The sequence below is a fragment of the Haliotis rufescens genome, unplaced genomic scaffold (genome assembly GCF_023055435.1).
Source record: "Haliotis rufescens isolate VD_foot unplaced genomic scaffold, xgHalRufe1.0.p SCAF_30, whole genome shotgun sequence".
Taxonomy (NCBI): domain Eukaryota; kingdom Metazoa; phylum Mollusca; class Gastropoda; order Lepetellida; family Haliotidae; genus Haliotis; species Haliotis rufescens.
This window is the reverse complement of record NW_025964002.1, coordinates 1,101,743-1,121,491: the sequence shown is the minus strand read 5'-3', so window position 1 is coordinate 1,121,491 and position 19,749 is coordinate 1,101,743. Positions and strand designations below refer to the sequence as shown.

Sequence of the window (19,749 nt, the reverse complement as noted above, 5' to 3'; positions counted from 1 at the left end):
TCCAGATTCCGCCATGACATAAACCTTGAGGGCACTCAGACAAGCTATCGACAGGCTGTCTAGTATCGCTGTCTTGCATCACTATCAATAAAGAAATAAAATATATCTGATGTAGTTCTGACTTGTTTCGAATTCAGTTTTACAAACTGCCAGCAGTTCTACAGGTGCTAATTAATCAAATACAGGTTTGATACGGGATGTACCTTCCCGGTAAAGACTTTCTGAGTTCGAGGTTTCGTGAGTGTTACTGGGGTAATTGATATCCAGGAAATATGACTATAGATCGTAGAACCATGAAGTGATGTCGGGGAACAAGGAATAGAAATAAGGCAAATGTGAATACATATTAGGGAATTATGAATAGATATAAGTAATATAAAAAAGGGCTCTATCATTCTTTTATATTTGAGAAACCAATCACTTCATTGTGGAACAGTTTTAATTACTTGCAGAAGTTGTTCGTAAGATCAAAATAGATCCATGATAAGGAGATCAAATTAAGTCTCATTCCTTTCAGCCAATCTGTTTGAAATCCAGTCTCATGTTTCAGGCAATATTCACACTGACTCTTTGACTCAGGCACTGTTTTATTGCATGGTTATTGCCACTGACGTTAAGATACACATGCGTGTGACTGTGTGCGTGCAGCAGTCCGGACTAATGCCACTTTTATAGTGCTAACCCATTGACGTACCCTGCCATGGTTTGACATGAATACCCCTCTCAGACACAGAATACTGACTTCGAGCTGACTAGTCCTTGTTGTATCTCCTTTATGCCTAGCGTCAGGCAGGGTAACAACAAGTAACATCTTTAAACATATTTTGGTGTGACGCGGCCAGGGATCGAACCTTGCGCTCTCCGAGCGGGTGCTCTACCGCTAGACCACGAAGGCGGTCCCAGTGTACCTGGGAGTTACCTACCGCAGTTGACGACTGGGCAATACTGCCACCTCACTCCGGGATCTTCCGTGTAACACCAGGGGGCGGTTCTGTCAGACGTGGAGCGGCACTGGTTGCCTGCTTCCGTTAAACTGTAGTCTGGGAGATCGTAGGAGAATGTGTTGAGTTGCTGGGCGTCCCAGTGCTTACAAGGGATGCCCATCACGGTGACGTTAACAGTGCCCTTGTAGCCATAATCCGTGAAACATTCATAGGCTGAAAACAGACACGCCCATAGGTACCACCTCGTAGCTAGGGACATATAATTGTGTATCTTTATAGTCCCATGTACATAAATTCTGCAGGATTCGTTTTACGGTAACATGCGACAGATGGGTACGATACATATGGACATTTCTTGACTTAAGAGCTCTCACAAACTATGCACAATTCATTAAAATGGCCTTCTTGTCACAAGATAATATCATATTTAATTTACTGACGTTAGAGTTATTCCAGAAAAAAACCCTGATATTAATCTGATATCTGATATTTGATATTAAAGAATTGAAATATTGGCAATTTGGCATGACACTATAAAGTGGTACTCATATTCACTTTTTTAAAGCTAGGGATGTATCCTTTTAGTTAAAGCGTTCGCTCGTCACGCCGAAGGGTCGGTTCGATTCCCCACATGGGTGCAATGTGTGAAGCCCATTTCCGCTGTCCCCCTGCCGTGATATTATAGCGGCGTTAACCCTACCCACTGACAAATCATTGGAACACGCCGACTCACGTCTGACAAAACTGCGGCCTCCAACCCAAACGTCACACAACCGGAAGTCCCTCGGAGCCCGGAAGGATGCCTCGACGAGCAGGTATCGACCGACCGGATGTTGTAAACAGTCAAAGTGTGTCACCCCCAGGGCATCCTCGCCCGGCGACCATTCCTTACATGTCTTCTTGTCCGCCGTGTCTCGGGTCACGGAGAGGATTATCTTTGCCCCTACGCTGTAGACATCTGAAATATCGCACAGGAACAGAACCAGTGATTGCCTAGTGAGATATAGAACGAGATAGACATGGCACTAGCTAGCATCACTGAGGGATTTTGAACAGTATTTCTGTCCATTCGATTTTATCTTATTTTTAAAAAATCTGTTTCCGAAAATGATGGAAACAGTCATTTGTTGAAAACTGATACGTGGTGGATCCAAACACTTGGCTCGTCCTTTCTGAGAAAGAAAAGTGTATGTTTTGTAGCACTGACTGAAAATATTCCGGCAAGCGTTGCAGGTGTTTACCAGTTTGACAAAACCCAGGATATAGCTCTACGTTGACAAAGGACAAAACTCTGCACAGTGACGTCACCCTGACCCCGAAGAATACCGCTCTACGTTTGACAAAGGACGAAACCCTGCTCAGTGACGTCACCCTGATCACGAAGGATACTGCTCTGCTTTGACAAAGGACAAAACTCTGTACAGTGAGGTCACCCTGAAGGATACCTCTCAATGTTGACATGGGATAAAACTCTGTACAATGAGGTCACCCTGAAGGATACCTCTCAGTGTTGACATGGGATAAAACTTTGTACAGTGAGGTCATCCTGAAGGCTACCTCTCAATGTTGATATGGGATAAAACTCTGTACAATGAGGTCACCCTGAAGGATACCTCTCAGTGTTGACATGGGATAAAACTCTGTACAGTGAGGTCACCCTGAAGGCTACCTCTCAATGTTGACATGGGATTAAACTCTGTACAGTGAGGTCACCCTGACCCCAAGGTTACCGCTCTATGTATTATAGTTGACATGGGACATCATGTGAATAGTAGCGCAAGGAGCATATTAAAAACAATCTCTTTGGAATAAACTTAAATAATCGCAATATATATATATCTCAGTTTTAAAAGCTAATAACCAAATGAAAAGCTTCTGTAGCTATTACCTTCAAAAAGTCATATCTGTCTCAAGAATGAACAGCCAGAGCCATTCACAGCACCACAGCAACTTACATCATTGGAATTCAAACACGACAGGACGTGTGCATGGGGTTCCGCAGAGGTCACGGCTCGGACCAACTCTTTTTACTGTTTACACGATACCAGTAGGATAGGTTGCGAGGAAACACAACCTATCGTTGCATCTTTACGCTGATGATACTCAGCTATTTCTCGGATTCAGACTTCTGGTTTGAGCATCAGTTGACAATACCCAGCGAGCCATCACCAGCTGTGTAAATGACATCAGACTGTGGAAGCATCATAATTTTCTTAGGCCACATGAAGATAGTCTGAAGTATTGATTCTCAGTGCCAGACAGCTTTAGTCAAAGATCACTCTCACAAACCTGGAGATAGGCAACTTAGAAGTCATATGAAGAGTCATGACAGGAATGGTGGTGTAATAATTGTAATCTGCAATCTGGATAGGCACGTGAACGCCATTTGCATGTCGCCCTATTACAATCAGAACAGACCCGTGAAGATTCCGGGGTAGAATAGGTCTTCAGCAACCCATGATTGCCGTAAAAGGTGACTATGCTTGTCGTAAAAGGCGACTAACGGGATCGGGTGGTCAGGCTCGCTGACTTGGTTGATGCATGCCATCGATCCCAATTGCGTGTATCGATGCTCATATTATCAATGACTGGATTGTCTGGTCCAGGCTCGATTATTTTACAGACCGCCGTCATATAGCTGGAATATTGCTGAGTGTGGCGTTAAACAACAAACCAACCAACCAACATAAAATCAGAACATATCCTCCAGATATGTCGCTAGATTGAGAGGTCCTTTGTTGAAAGTCAACGCCATGGTAACATCTCGGGCAGATTGTTGTAATAGTTTGCTTTATGGCTTCCAACAGAATCAGCTGGACAAGTTGCAATGCGTCCGTAATGCAGCTGCCAGGCTTATATCGCACACATCCAGATATGAACACACCACTCCAGTTCTGAGGCCTCTCCATTAGCTGCCTGTGCGGCAGCGGATCGCATTCAAACTTCTGGCCCTGGTCTTTAAGACAATGCTTTGTACAGCACCACTGTATCTGCAAGAACTGACCAACATCTACAGCCAACGTGAAGTCTTCGGGCAGCAGATCAAGCACAGCTTACAGTTCCAAGACCATCAAAGACACGGCGACAGAGATTTCCATACAGAAAGCTGGACCGTTTCTGTGGAAGTCCCTTCCATTTATCATCAGAAACTGTGACAATCTGAACTTATTCAAGGCACAACTGAATTTTCTTCTGTTTGCGCAAGATTGTGACTGAAAGCGCCTTTGATCACAAGTTTGAAAAGGGTGCTATATAAGGCTAAAAAAAATCTTTGTTCTCAGGCACCGTCCGCATCATAATAAAGGTCTCTGCACGTTTCCTTTTTATTTTCATTTTAAAAAACCCCCAAAGTATCCTTAAATATTCCAAGTCATACGGTGGTCAAATACTGTATTCCAGTATTTCACTCATCAAGGAATACATTTATGTAGGAAGCTCTTTCCCAGGTTGTTTATTTAGTTACATGATTACACACAAGTTTTAACTTTTTAACTACCAAAACAAACATTAAGGCGAAGTAATCCTTATCTTTATCAACATCATTTAATATGGACACGGTACGTACCTTGAACACCGAATAACTCCAAGTAATGCAATGTGATTCCGAGAAGGTGTTTATATATATATATATATATTTGCGTGTTTCAACATAGAGCCATTACTACATTTATTGACTAATCAGATTTCGAGATTTCGAGTAATTCAACAAAGGCAGCTATGAATCCCTGGTTTACCTGGTATAACGAGTGATATATCACTTACTTCCACCAGTTGCTCAAAGTCAATTGTAAATAACACACTGGTTGTCTGTGTAACGAGGTGACACGTGGACCTGTCTTTGTCGGTGATGTTGTGGGCAACGGTGGTGGGGATGCTGGCATCGCGAGAAGCTGCCATCCACGATTTGTTGCCGTAGGCGTAATTGATTTCATCTGCGTCAAGAAGCAAATGATAAATGGATACCTCTTATTTGTTACTGAAAAATACGCAATGCTCTGTAGCTCACCTGGTACTTTTTCCAAAAAATAGTTTAGTTCAGAAAGGTTATTCAGGAGCAAACAATGTAACATAGAATAAATAACAGACATATCACACCCTGTTCATAACACTACACATTGATGTAATACCTATAACTAGCTGGTTACAGCGCCCAAGTATTAGCAGAGCAAAAAAAGATCAAAGTTTGAAGTTGTTACAAGCAAAGTAAAACAGAAAAGTATACAGAGTGTTGGTGTTGTTTGCCGTACCTCGTGTATCAAATTTCAAATTTCATACTGATCGTACATTGGGCAGTATGATATCAGTATGACAGCCATGTTTAAAGTTGGATCAGATTTCTGTGAAATTGGAGACATGATTCCGGGGATCAGATACACCAACCCAGAACTGTCAGTAACAATAGATAACCGGAGATAAGTGAAGGTCAAAGTTCAAAGCTAGGTCAGAAATTCATTTATGCCAACTCACTCACTAACTCGCTAACTCCCTGATTCCCTGACTCACTCGTATCTGCTCACCAGTGCACAACAGTGTCGGTTTTGACCAGTAGCCGCCTTGTTCACAGACAGAATGACCAGATCCCCCAATCCGTGTAAAGCCCCCTTCGCATGTGTAATTACACGTGGAGCCGCGGCCAGTCGTCACTGGAGGGACAGGAACAGCCAGCTTGTACACCGGAGTCGGCTTGCCGCAGTCCACTGGGAAAACCGAATGTCAAATTTAGAACTTGACTCAATCAAGGACTGACTGTGGATTGTTTCGGTTCATTGAGGTGTATCGAAAACCCGATTTGCAAACTGTACGAACCCGCGATTGGCGTGGCGTAATTTTTTACATTCATTTGGAAATGAATACAATAACACGTGACCAATTCAGCTAATCCGAATGCAGGAATTACAATGAACACAACGGCAATTTAATTATTTCAGTATCTCGACGATGCAGATTTTATTATTCTACCCAGAGCAGTGATAATCTCTCAATATTATCCTAATAAAATTAAATTTAGTTCATCAAATTCACAGGTATTTAAAGTTTACTATTCAATTAATAGGGGTTTTCTAAATATGCTCTTAAAAAACGTAAGGGAAACTCAGAAATAACTTGAGAAATTGTGAGAGATATTACTTTCTAGTTAAAGACGTATGATAGGACCACATCACAGCTGGTAGTGAAGGATGACGGCAGTTGTTATGACCGCCAGCGATCTTGAAGGACGATAGGGTAAAATAGGAAATTCCAATGGACTAGTGTGGTAGACTGGTGGTGTAGATATGGGTTACATGGGTCCCCCACATGTGTGCAATGTGTGAAGCCCATTTCTAGGACCCATTTTGTTCGAATATTGCCCAAAATGACGTAAACCACAACTCTCTCACTCACTCAACTGAATGTAAGCTGCCATACCTGACCGTTCAGTTTCAAATAATGAAATAGTGCTTCAAATCTTCAAGTAAAATAGCTTCACGTTGAAAACACTGGTATATCTTTATTTAAGTCTATCTGAACAATGTTACAGTGGGACACAATAATACCAGTGAAGATCCGGGAAGAGAATAGGTCTTCAACAACCCATGCTTGTCATAAGAGGCGACTGACGGGATCCATGTTCAGGCTTGCTGACTTGGTTGACGCATGTCATCATTTCCCAATTGCATGGATCGATGCTCATAATGCCAATTTCTGGATTGTCTGGTCCAGGCGCGATTATTTTCAGACTGCTGTCATAACAACAAACAATCAAAACAATCCTACCTGACGGGGTGGCCGCGTAAATTTGGACATCGCAGAGCTGCAGCATCCCCTTGCGGTCCGGGGGGAACTCAGTGTGCAGCTTGATACGCCTCCCAAGAAAAACGCGTTTGTGACTACACGTGAACATAATTGTTGTACCGGGTTCAAGCCTGCGGTTGCGTCGGCCACAGAAAGTCCAGCCTGCACCGGAAGACAGCGGACTGACATACACCCAGAAGTTGTCCAAAGTGTAGGCTGTAAATATAGCAGGTTAAACAAAAAGGTCATACAAAACATGTCATCTCTCCTTCGTGTTTGGGTTGGCAGCAGTGAATGGGTACCCGGTAGGATTTGTAATGTGAATGCAAACTCTTCCAGTCAGGGCAGCTGGTTTGCATACTCCCCAAGGAGTTGCACTGAGGGCGGACTGATCCGTTGACCGGGGTAATATTTTGTCAGCCTCTTGGAGCTCATATAGACCAAGTATTACTCAGGGCGGTGGGTTGGTGTTCTGTGTGTGGTGTAGCTGGACTACTGCTTACAGTGTTGTGGTCCAGGCTAAGTTAGTTACAAGAGTCTACTGTACCATTCCGACCATATCATGAGCATGTGTTTATGAATCATTATCACATGATGATACCAGCCAGGTGTTTGCCAAAAGATGAGCCTACCGTTGGCACATGTCACAAACACATGCAAAGGCAAGTCAATTGTCCACCCGAAAAAGCACGGGAACATGGGGTGGAAGTCAAAATAGGGACTCATTGGACTCCTTTATGTCAGGTTCAGGTGAGCAAATCAGTGGAAGGAATTGGCTATTATTGAATATTGAATATTATTATTATACCATTATTGAAAACATCTAAAAATCGATACATCTGAAGCTTATGTTAAACTTCTTGGCCAAAAGTTGCATTATGGGAAATCGATTAACAACGTCAACGTCAGTAGTATGTTAACGACAAACAGACAGACAGACAGTTAACGACAAACAGACAGGCAGTTAACGACAAACAGACAGACAGACAGTTAACGACAAACAGACAGACAGGCAATTAACGACAAACAGACAGACAGACAGTTAACGACAAACAGACAGACAGACAGTTAACGTTAAGTTCTCACCATAGGTGTCGTTAGGCAGGGTGATCACCACACGGAGCACGTCGAATACAGCCTTCAGAGCAATGATGACGTTTGGCTTGTGCTCCGCTGCAGTGCTGCTACAGTGGCTTTGCGCGAGGTACATTCCATCCATTGGGTCTATGGCGTTGTAAGCTCCATACAACGCTTTGTCCGAGACACTGGTTGAGGAGCTGGTCTCGCTGTTGGATGTGATGACGTCATGTCGGAGCGCTAAGGACGATTGTGTTATGTTGTGTATGTCTGTGAGGGTCAGTTTACCTTGGAATAAAATCAAACATCGTCACTGAGAAGTAACGTATGGCTCTCAAATATAAATATCCTTCTCTACTAATATTATGTAAATAAAATGCCTAAGCATTTGTAAACACTTGATATTACCGATTCTGCATGATGAGTCTATGCCATAACTACTAGCCCCCCTCATAACGCCCGGAGTGACCGTGTGGAGATTCCCAGGGTAAGGATGGGCCTGTAAGTGTCGACGGAGGGGATGATAGGACGCTGTCACTCCTTGTGTTGTCATAGTAACCCGTCAGCCTTGGACAGTGCTCATGATGTCGACCATCCCTTCGCCCAGATCCGGTCATTTACAATCAATCCGACACAACCTGAATATCGATAAGTGCGGCATAACACCGACATGCACGTAGTGCTAGCAAACCCATGAGAGGTGCCGTGGAGAGGCATTATGGTTAATGGTTAATGTCCTTTAAAGACAAGGATTGGATGTTAAAGAAAATGAATTCTTCCTCAAAGTCAGAGAGGGAGTAGGCAATTTTATTAAAAGGTTCGATAATTGTAGACCACATTCGGTAATCATGAGATAGTTATTATAGACTGTTGTCGCCACTGCTGGGGTTCAGATCGGTTCATTTCCCTGGACATTGACTTATTGTTAATAAAATGTTCTCAAGATTTTTGTTCAAAATTTGGTTTTGATATAGAATGTTTTCTTTTCTAAAGTGGCTTAAAGCATGAAAATGTCCTGATGCTATTGGTCTCAAGCAAAGTCACTGTATACGTGAGGAACAGAACCCGTGTCTTAGGTGTGAGGAACACTTCCCCGACTCGGCTCCACTAGTACAAAGAGAGAATACATACCGTGACATTTGTCTGCGTCAGCCCATTCTCCTCTCACAGGATCACAGAGCGACGTTGACTTGGCGTTCGCCGTACCGCCGGGGCAGGTGTACGTCGCCGTTGATCCCGCAGTGGTGTAGGGAGAGGTGAAGGACACAGCCCTGTCCGTTATCAGTGGGGAACCACAGTCCACTGGAACATCAACATCAACGTGTGAATGTGCATCGCCTCATTGTGATCTATTGCATTCTCTAACATGGCATTTGACAGTCGTACATCCATTCTCTAACATGGCATTTGACAGTCGTACATCCATTCTCGAACATGGCATTTGACAGCCGTGTATCCATTCTCTGACATGGCTTATGACAGTCGTACATCCATTCTCTAACATGGCATTTGACAGCCGTGTATCCATTCTCGAACATGGCATTTGACAGCCGTGTATCCATTCTCGAACATGGCATTTGACAGCCGTGTATCCATTCTCTAACATGGCTTATGACAGTCGTACATCCATTCTCTAACATGGCATTTGACAGCCGTGTATCCATTCTCGAACATGGCATTTGACAGCCGTGTATCCATTCTCGAACATGGCATTTGACAGCCGTGTATCCATTCTCTAACATGGCTTATTACAGTCGTACATCCATTCTCTGACATGGCTTATTACAGTCGTACATCCATTCTCTGACATGGCTTATGACAGTCGTACATCGATTCTCTGACATGGCTTATAACAGTCGTACATCCATTCTCTGACATGGCTTATAACAGTCGTACATCCATTCTCTGACATGGCTTATAACAGTCGTACATCCATTCTCTAACATGGCTTATTACAGTCGTACTTCCATTCTCTAACATGGCTTATAACAGTCGTACATCCATTCTCTGACATGGCTTATAACAGTCGTACATCCATTCTCTGACATGGCTTATAACAGTCGTACATCCATTCTCTAACATGGCTTATAACAGTCGTACATCCATTCTCTGACATGGCTTATAACAGTCGTACATCCATTCTCTGACATGGCTTATAAAAGTCGTAGATCCATTCTCCAACACAACTTATGACAGTCGTATATCCATTCTCTAACTTGGCTTATAACAGTCGTACATCCATTCTCTGACATGGCTTATAACAGTCGTAGATCCATTCTCTAACATGGCTTATTACAGTCGTAGATCCATTCGCTGACATGGCTTATGACAGTCGTACATCCATTCTCTGACATGGCTTATAACAGTCGTAGATCCATTCCCTGACATGACTTATGACAGTCGTACACATGTATATCCATTCTCTGACATGGCTTATAACAGTCGTATATCCATTCTCTAATATGGCTTGTGACAGTCGTGTATCCATTCCCTAACGTAGCTTATAACAGTCGTATATCCATTCTCTAACATGGCTTATGACAGTCGTAGGTCCATTCTCTAACATGGCTTATGACAGTCGTATATCCATTCTCTAACATGGCTTATGGCAGTCGTATATCCATTCTCTAACATGGCTTATAACAGTCGTACATCCATTCTCTAACATGGCTTATAACAGTCGTAGATCCATTCTCTAACATGGCTTATAACATTCGTATATCCATTCCCTAACATGGCTTATGGCAGTCGGATATCCATTCCCTAACATGGCTTATAACATTCGTATATCCATTCTCTAACATTGCTTATAATATTCGTATATCCATTCTCTAACATGGCTTATAACAATCGTATATCCATTCTCTAACATGGCTTATGGTGGTATGATAATATACAATGGAAGAGAAAAGTGGAAAGACAATAAACGATCAATGGAAAATGGAATGTGGTGAGACAATAAACGATGAATGGATACTTGAATGTTTCAAGATATTATGGATGAATGGAATTGTGAAAAAGGTGAGATAACAAATGATCAATAGATAAGGGAATGTTCAAGATACAATCGATGAATGGATAAGTGAAAGCGGTAAGATACACATGACAGCAGTGTTTCCCCTTCTCCTGGCAACCATTTTGTACACAATCTAATGGTGCAGTTGAAGCATTTCATTCGGGTACAGCCACAGGGTATGCTCGCTGAACCCCGGTGTTAACTGGGTTGAATCTTGCAAAGTCTTGTGGCAACCTCAGTTGACACAGAGCACCAAAAGCACAATCAAACGCTTGAAGTCAACCACAAATCAACATACCAACACGCGAGTTGAAAACAGATCAACATTCAACATCCTAGCCTTGTACGATCGAAGCCTCGATATTTTAAATTGAATCAAGGGACCGATATAATAAACCTTTTCCTGGAGTTCCTTGTGCTACAAGACGTTTCCAGTTCCAAAACGTCGAGTACTGGTGATTGTTTGAATCATGAAAATAGTGATTGATGATTTGACGGTTAATTGTAGCAAGCATTCGAACCAGGTTCATAAGGTAACCAAGGTGGCGAATGGGTCCGAGGTATATATCCTGACAGGGCCCGGGATATGTATCATAACAGAATGGGCCCGGGGTATACATCATAACAGAATTGCTCCGAGGTATATATCACAACAGAATGGATTCAGGGTATGTATCCTAACAGAATGGGTCCGGGTATATATCATAACAGAATGGGTCCGGGTATATATCATAACAGAATGGGTCCGAGGTATATATCATAACAGAATGGATTCAGGGTATATATCATAACAGAATGGATTCAGGGTATATATCACAACAGAATGGATTCAGGGTATATATCATAACAGAATGGATTCAGGGTATATATCATAACAGAATGGGTCCGGGGTATATATCATAACAGAATGGGTCCGAGGTATATATCACAACAGAATGGATTCAGGGTATGTATCCTAACAGAATGGGTCCGGGTATATATCATAACAGAATGGGTCCGGGTATATATCATAACAGAATGGGTCCGAGGTATATATCATAACAGAATGGATTCAGGGTATATATCATAACAGAATGGATTCAGGGTTTATATCACAACAGAATGGATTCAGGATATATATCATAACAGAATGGATTCAGGGTATATATCATAACAGAATGGGTCCGGGGTATATATCATAACAGAATGGGTCCGAGGTATATATCACAACAGAATGGATTCAGGGTATGTATCCTAACAGAATGGGTCCGGGTATATATCATAACAGAATGGGTCCGGGTATATATCCTAACAGAATGGGTCCGAGGTATATATCATAACAGAATGGATTCAGGGTATATATCCTAACAGAATGGGTCCGAGGTATATATCATAACAGAATGGATTCAGGGTATATATCACAACAGAATGGATTCAGGGTATATATCATAACAGAATGGGTCCGGGGTATATATCCTAAGAGAATGGGTCCGGGTATATATCACAACAGAATGGATTCAGGGTATATATCATAACAGAATGGATTCAGGGTATATATCACAACAGAATGGATTCAGGGTATATATCATAACAGAATGGGTCCGGGGTATATATCCTAACAGAATGGGTCCGGGGTATATATCCTAACAGAATGGGTCCGGGGTATATATCCTAACAGAATGGGTCCGGGGTATATATCCTAACAGAATGGGTCCGGGGTATATATCCTAACAGAATGGGTCCGGGGTATATATCATAACAGAATGGGTCCGGGATATATATCTTAACAGAATGGGTCCGGGGTATATATCATAACAGAATGGGTCCGGGGTATATATCATAACAGAATGGGCCCGGGGTATATATCATAACAGAAATGGCCCGGGGTATATGTCTTAACAGAATGGGTCCGAGGTATATATCCTAACAGAATGGGCCCGGGGTATAAATCATAACAGAATGGGCCCGGGGTATATATCGGATAGAATGGGCCCGGGGTATATATCATAACAAAATGGGTGCGAGGTACATATCCTGACAGATTGGGCCCGGGGTATGTATCATAACAGAATGGGTCCGGGTATATATCTTAACAGAATGGGTCCGGGGTATATATCATAACAGAATGGATTCAGGGTATGTATCACAACAGAATGGGTCCGGGGTATATATCTTAACAGAATGGGTCCGGGGTATATATCATAACAGAATGGGTCCGGGGTATATATCATAACAGAATGGATTCAGGGTATGTATCATAACAGAATGGGTCCGGGGTATATATCCTAACAGAATGGGTCCGGGTATATATCATAACAGAATGGATTCAGGGTATATATCACAACAGAATTGGTCCGGGGTATATATCCTGACAGAATGGGTCCGGGTATATACCGCAACAGAATGGGTCCGGGGTATACATCATAACAGAATGGGCCCGGGGTAAATATCCTAACAGAATTAGTCCGAGGTATATATCCTAACAGATTGGGTCCGGGGAAATATATCACAACAGAATGGGTCCAAGGTATAACTTAACAGATTAAGTCGGGGTATATATCCTTACAGAATGGGCCCGGGGTATATATAATAACAATAGGGGTCCGGGGTATATATCCTAACAGAATTGGTCCGGGGTATATATGCTAACAGATTGGGTCCAGGGTATATATCCTAACAGATTGGGTCCGGGGAATATATCACAACAGAATGGGTCCAAGGTATAACTTAACAGATTAAGCCGGGGTATATATCCTAACAGAATGGGCCCGGGGTATATATAATAACAATAGGGGTCCGGGGTATATATCCTAACAGAATTGGTCCGGGGTATATATGCTAACAGATTGGGCCCGGGGTATATATCCTAACAGAATGGGCCCGGGGTATATATAATAACAATAGGGGTCCAGGGTATATATCCTAACAGAACAGGTCCGAGGTATATATCTTAACAGAATGGATTCAGGGTATATATCACAACAGAATTGGTCCGAGGTATATATCTTAACAGAATGGGTCCGAGGTATATATCACAACAGAATGGGTCCGAGGTATATATCATAACAGAATGGATTCAGGGTATGTATCACAACAGAATTGGTCCGGGGTATATATCCTAACAGAATGGGTCCGGGTATATACCACAACAGAATTGGTCCGGGGTATATATCCTAATAGAATGGGTCCGGGTATATACCGCAACAGAATGGGTCCGGGGTATACATCATAACAGAATTAGTCCGAGGTATATATCCTAACAGATTGGGTTCGGGGAATATATCACAATGGAATGGGTCCAAGGTATAACTTAACAGATTAAGTCGGGGTATATATCCTAACAGAATGGGCCCGGGGTATATATAATAACAATAGGGGTCCGGGGTATATATCCTAACAGAATTGGTCCGGGGTATATATGCTAACAGATTGGGTCCAGGGTATATATCCTAACAGAATAGGTCCGGGGTATATATCCTAACAGAATGGGTCCGGGGTATATTATATTCTAACAGAATGGGTCCGTGGTATATATCGTAACAGAATGGGTCCGTGGTATATATCCTAACAGAATGGGTCCGGGGTATATATCCTAACAGAATGGGTCCGGGGTATATATTCTAACAGAATGATATATGATAACAAAATGGGTCCAGGGTATATATCCTAACAGAATGGGTCCGGGGTATATATTCTAACAGAATGGGTCCGGGGTATATATTCTAACAGAATTGGCCCGGGGTACATATGATAACAAAATGGGTCTAGGGTATATGTCCTATCAGAATGGGTCCATGGTATATGTCCTAACAGAATTGGTCCGGGGTATGTATACTAACAGAATGGAGATGTGATACACTTGATAATCGAGGATGGACTTTATTTTGAAGTTTTATGGTGTTAATATGCACGTTGGAATAAATCAGCGTACTTACACTGGCACACTGGGGCCTCTCCCGTCAGATTGCCCTTGTCACACCGGCGCGTCAGGGTGCCGGACAGATGTGTGTAGGTGTAGAAGCACGCGTAGTGCAGAGTTCGTCCCCCGTCCTCCAGTTGCAGGTGCGTGTTGGGGGCGGGGCCGGGCTCGCCACACTGCAGCTCCTCTGATGGACACAATAATATATTGTATGTATGACCAACATTTCGACAAACACATACGTCAGTTTTATGAAACTTGTCGGCCATCTTGATATTGGAGGCCATCTTGAATTTTTGTTGATTTGTCAATAGTCGAAAACGTTCAGTAGTTGTTTTTAGAAACATAATATGGTCTTTTCGCAATACAACACATGTTTTTTTTTCATCAAAAGATTTAACCTCATCTGAAATAAGTCACCATAAGTGTTTTAATGTTGAATAGAGGTGATGTTCAAAACCTTTTATAATGTTATAGAGAGGTAGCGTTCAGTGTTCTATTGTTATAGTGGGTTGGCGTTCTTGGCTCCATTTTTATAGTTAGGTGGTGTTCAGTATTCTGTGAGGTGATGTTCAGTGTTTTATTGTAATAATGAAGTGATGTTCAGTGTTGTTATAACGAGGTGGTGTTCAGTCTTCTGTTGTTATAGAGGGTTGTGTTCAGTGCTTTAATACCGTCCTACTCAATGTCATCATCATTGTTGTTCACTCGTGGGAAAGTTCATCTGATATTCCTGAGAGTATATTGATGCACAACTCGCAAGTAAACGCTTATGACTTATTCATCTAACAACTGTTATGCCACAGTTAAAACTACTGAAGCGCATTTCTGAAACCAATGGGTGCTCACAAAGCATGCTCACTCGTCAAAGATCTGACAACGAATGTTTAAGTGCTTCAGACAATCAGTTGAGTAAATGAGACTGATCTGAGTCAGGTATTGAATCAGTATCAGTTCAGTCAGTTCGCCAAGCACCTCTTTGTGTCCATAGGCCGGTTGATCACAGTGTATGTTGTATATACATACCCCCATTTATCAATCAATTTCAAAATGTCTTTAAGTTAGCTGAATTAATGCCGTCCGTAACTATCAATGTATTAAAGTCCCTAACATTATTACTATTTCTTACAGTGAAGGTGGGGCGGTCGGGTAGCCTAGTGGTTAAAGAGTTCGCTCGTCACGCCGAAGACCCGGGTTCGATTCCCGACATGGGTACTATGTGTGAAGCCCATTTCTGGTGTCCCCCGCCGGAATATTGCTAAAAGCGGCGTAAAACCATACTCGCTCACTCACTACAGTGAAGGTAGGACATAATAAGGATTCTGTTCGTCTACACACATTTATTATAGGGCTGTCACGTGGCAATATGTCTGCAAAAAAGATATCAATATCGAATGTATTTGTAAATACAGAATATTATGTAATACAGAACTCGATATCCAATAGTCTGTAATTTATTGTATAAGTTAGAGGCAAGAAAAGAAGAGCTATGTGTTTCTTTTAGTCCTTCACGGCCCAAAGTTCTACCTCCTTCACTACACGCTCTAAAAAGCATTGGCGTCTGGCTGGAATGTGAACGGTGGTCACCCATTCTCACAGAGAATGTACAACTTCCCATTTAACCAGTCGCTTAGCCACTAGCCGTATATTTTACATTGAAGAAACCTGACAGAGAAGCTAAATGTTGGGAATGGCATTGGCCAAGATATTACACTGACATTTTGGTTGTTTTCCAAACCATGTTTTAGTAGCATCGGTCACTATAGAATCATTTTAGTATTTTGTGATTGTCGCCTTTAATATCAATCATGAAACGATTGTGATTGTTTAGATGTTTTTATATTTAAGCAAGTTATTCTTGTTTTTTCAGTATCTCTGATATATCATGCACAACAATGTAAAACACATGGTCGCCGAGCATGCTGCTTAACTGCATGCAGAGGGTATCTAATCATCTGGTCAGTAACATAACCTCGGATGGCCTGGCGCAGTTGATCATTGATTTACTGGCTGTTTGGGGTTTCTTAAAGCATGGTTTCTGATCAATCGCCCCGTGATTAGTGTAGCTCCATGTTCGGGGGCCGATCATTAACATTGTGTCGGCAGAAATCTGTTCCGGACACATTGAACATATTGGCTACACCCGGCTGAGTTCATCACGCTGCAGGCGAGGCAGGAATACTGCAGTAAAGCAGGAGTAGAGAGCTTACGTGTTATTACTATTGATAATCAAGACTACTGATGGGTTACAGCGACTTGGCGACCTTACACTAAAGTGTCAAAATCAAGAAAAATAACAGTCGAGGCGTGACTTTTTTCTGCTAACCTAATATGACACCGTATACGACAACGAAAGACACCATAACGAATTTGCTGTTTGATTTCTTTATCGCACATGTCATCATCTTCCCGAGGCAAGGGAGTTAACTGACTATAAAAGTCCAGTTTCCACCCTTGCCGAACTAGGCTGGTATTATGGAGTTACATTTTGGCTGGACTAACGAGTCTATGCAAAGTCCAATCAAAATCGTGAACCGAAATCGAAATCCGGTTCGTAAACTGTCATGCAGAGTTCGGTCGATTGCAGGATTTGCTAAGCATGTGCACCGCCAACTCGTTGTCAACAGATATTTTCCAAATCTTTTCAAGTTTTTAATCAAAATGATTTGACGCACTTCGCGATGTATGACCCGTTTTATCAAAATATAGATCTTGATTGTCGATCAGATGGTCTTGTCTGGGCGCAGCCATTTTGTTTGAAACAAATGCAAGTGATACGAGAGCTGGAATCTGATTGGTCCATAGGAGAGGCATAGAAGGGACATAACTCGTAACAGCCACAGGTGGCGCTACCATCGAGCCCAGGAATTCCAGCCTAGTTCAGCAAGGGTGGAAACTGGACTTTTAAAGTCAGTGAACTCTCTTGCCTCGGGAAGATGACATGTCATGTGAAAACGTACAACCGGTACAGACAACAGGACCAGTACATATGTTTCCGATACAACGCTTTAATGTAAACATAAACGTTTACAATGGAATAATGCACTGAATGTGAACGTTCAAAAAAGGATTAGAGCTAAATGAATATAAATTTCATAAAACAGAAATCTGCGAGCAACTTGAACAATAGCAGCGCTAGCCCGCTTTCCCCTAACGACGTGGCATCACGCGTCTTGCTTGTGACGTCATCCTATATTATGTGCTGTGCCGTTGCATTTTGTAACTCAGCGAGCTCCGTTGTTAGCTATTTTCTTTTTAATTGTTATCAATAAAATCACAAACGTGGTTTCTTTATAAAATAATGTATTTGCGCATCACAATTAATTATATTAAAACACAAGACTGTGTCGAATAACGAATTTCTGTACCAGAGTTTTCATGTGAAACATGTGACTTGGGTGTTGGAAAAATCCAAAATGGCTGTTGATACTGACTGTATACGGTCTCATATTAGGCCAGTAACAACCATCTTGGATTTTTACTGACGGTATACGGGCTCATACCTAAGTTCGAAAAACTGTAAACCTCACCTTCAGAACTCTAAACGTCACTTCAAGAACTGTAAACCTCACCTTCAGAACTCTAAACGTCACTTCAAGAACTGTAAACCTCACCTTCAGAACTCTAAACGTCACTTCAAGAACTGTAAACCTCACCTTCAGAACTCTAAACGTCACTTCAAGAACTGTAAATATCACTACTTAAACGGTAAACCTCCCTACCCTCACTTTCTACACTGTAAACCTCAAAACCAAAACTTTAAGGTTCACTTCCAAAAAATGTAAACCTCACTTCCAAACCTGTAAACCTCACTACCAAAACTGTAAACCCCACTTCCATAACTGTAAACCTCACTTCTATAACTGTAAACCTCACTACCAAAACTGTAAAACTAACACGGCAAGAACTGTAAACCTCACTTCCAAAAAACTGTAAACCTCACTTCCAAAACTGTAAACCTCACTTCTAAAACTGTAAATATCACGACCTAAGCTGTAAACCTAACTTTCTACAATGTAAACCACACTACCTTTAGTGTAAGGTTCACTTCCAAATCTGTAAACCTCGCTTCCAAAACTGTAAGCTTCACTTTAAAATCTGTAAACCTCACTTCCAATACTGTAAACCTCACGACCTAATCTATATACCTCACTTCCTTAACTGTAAAACCCCCAAACCTAAACTGTTAATCTGGCTTTCAAAACTGTTAACCTGATTTCCTACGCTCTACACCCCACTACCTAAACTGTAAACCTCACTTCCAAAATTGTTAACCTGATTTCCAATCCTGTTAGTCTCACTACCTAAACTGCAAGCCTCTAGTCCAATACTGTTAGTCTCACTACCTACACTGCAAGCCTCTAGTCCAATACTGTTAGTCTCACTACCTAAACTGCAAGCCTCTAGTCCAAGACTGTAAGTCTCACTTGCTGAACTGCAAGCCTCTAGTCCAATACTGTTAGTCTCACTACCTACACTGCAAGCCTCTAGTACAATACTGAAAGTCTCACTAGCTGAACTGCAAGCCTCTAGTCCAATACTATAAGTCTCACTTGCTGAACTGCAAGCCTCTAGTACAATACTGTAAGTCTCACTTGCTGAACCGTAAGCCTCTAGTCCAATACTGTAAGTCTGTATAATGTGTGAAGCGGCGTAAAACCATACTCGCTCACTCACTCACTAGTTGAGCTGCAAGCCTCTTGTCCAAGACTGTAAGTCTCACTAGCGTAACTGCAAGCCTCTAGTCCAACACTGTAAGTCTCACTAGCTGAGATGCAAGCCTTACTTTAATGGCACTGTGTACATGTATATACAGAATCTTTACCTAAGAACTTACTTTGTTGACCATGAGCAGTGACGGCCTGTAGGATGAAAGTCCACTTAATAAGAGCAAATGACATTGCTTCATAGGCAGGCCTCTTTTCCGCCATGTCAATACGTGTTAGCACTCTGTCCAAAACAATTCATTGTCCACCTTCAGCAAGCGACTGCGGTGATGTCGTCTTTCTACTGTTTGTTCGTCAGCGTGTTCTTAAAAACAA

The 19,749-nt window shown here is 42.1% G+C and overlaps 1 protein-coding gene across 1 annotated transcript in view; it reads right to left on the bottom strand.

The window, feature by feature from the left end:
- The window catches only part of LOC124152186, a 27,010-nt gene extending 7,261 nt beyond the window's left edge, over positions 1–19,749 (bottom strand). Inside the window, exons 1-9 of the mRNA XM_046525026.2 lie at positions 19,545–19,749; positions 14,724–14,894; positions 8,925–9,095; positions 7,803–8,081; positions 6,699–6,932; positions 5,462–5,641; positions 4,679–4,876; positions 1,678–1,902; positions 924–1,157 (exon numbers count right to left, since the gene is read on the bottom strand). Of these exons, the coding sequence (XP_046380982.2) occupies positions 924–1,157; positions 1,678–1,902; positions 4,679–4,876; positions 5,462–5,641; positions 6,699–6,932; positions 7,803–8,081; positions 8,925–9,095; positions 14,724–14,894; positions 19,545–19,638 (1,786 nt within the window). The 5' untranslated portion in view covers positions 19,639–19,749. The remainder of the gene's footprint in view (positions 1–923; positions 1,158–1,677; positions 1,903–4,678; positions 4,877–5,461; positions 5,642–6,698; positions 6,933–7,802; positions 8,082–8,924; positions 9,096–14,723; positions 14,895–19,544) is intronic.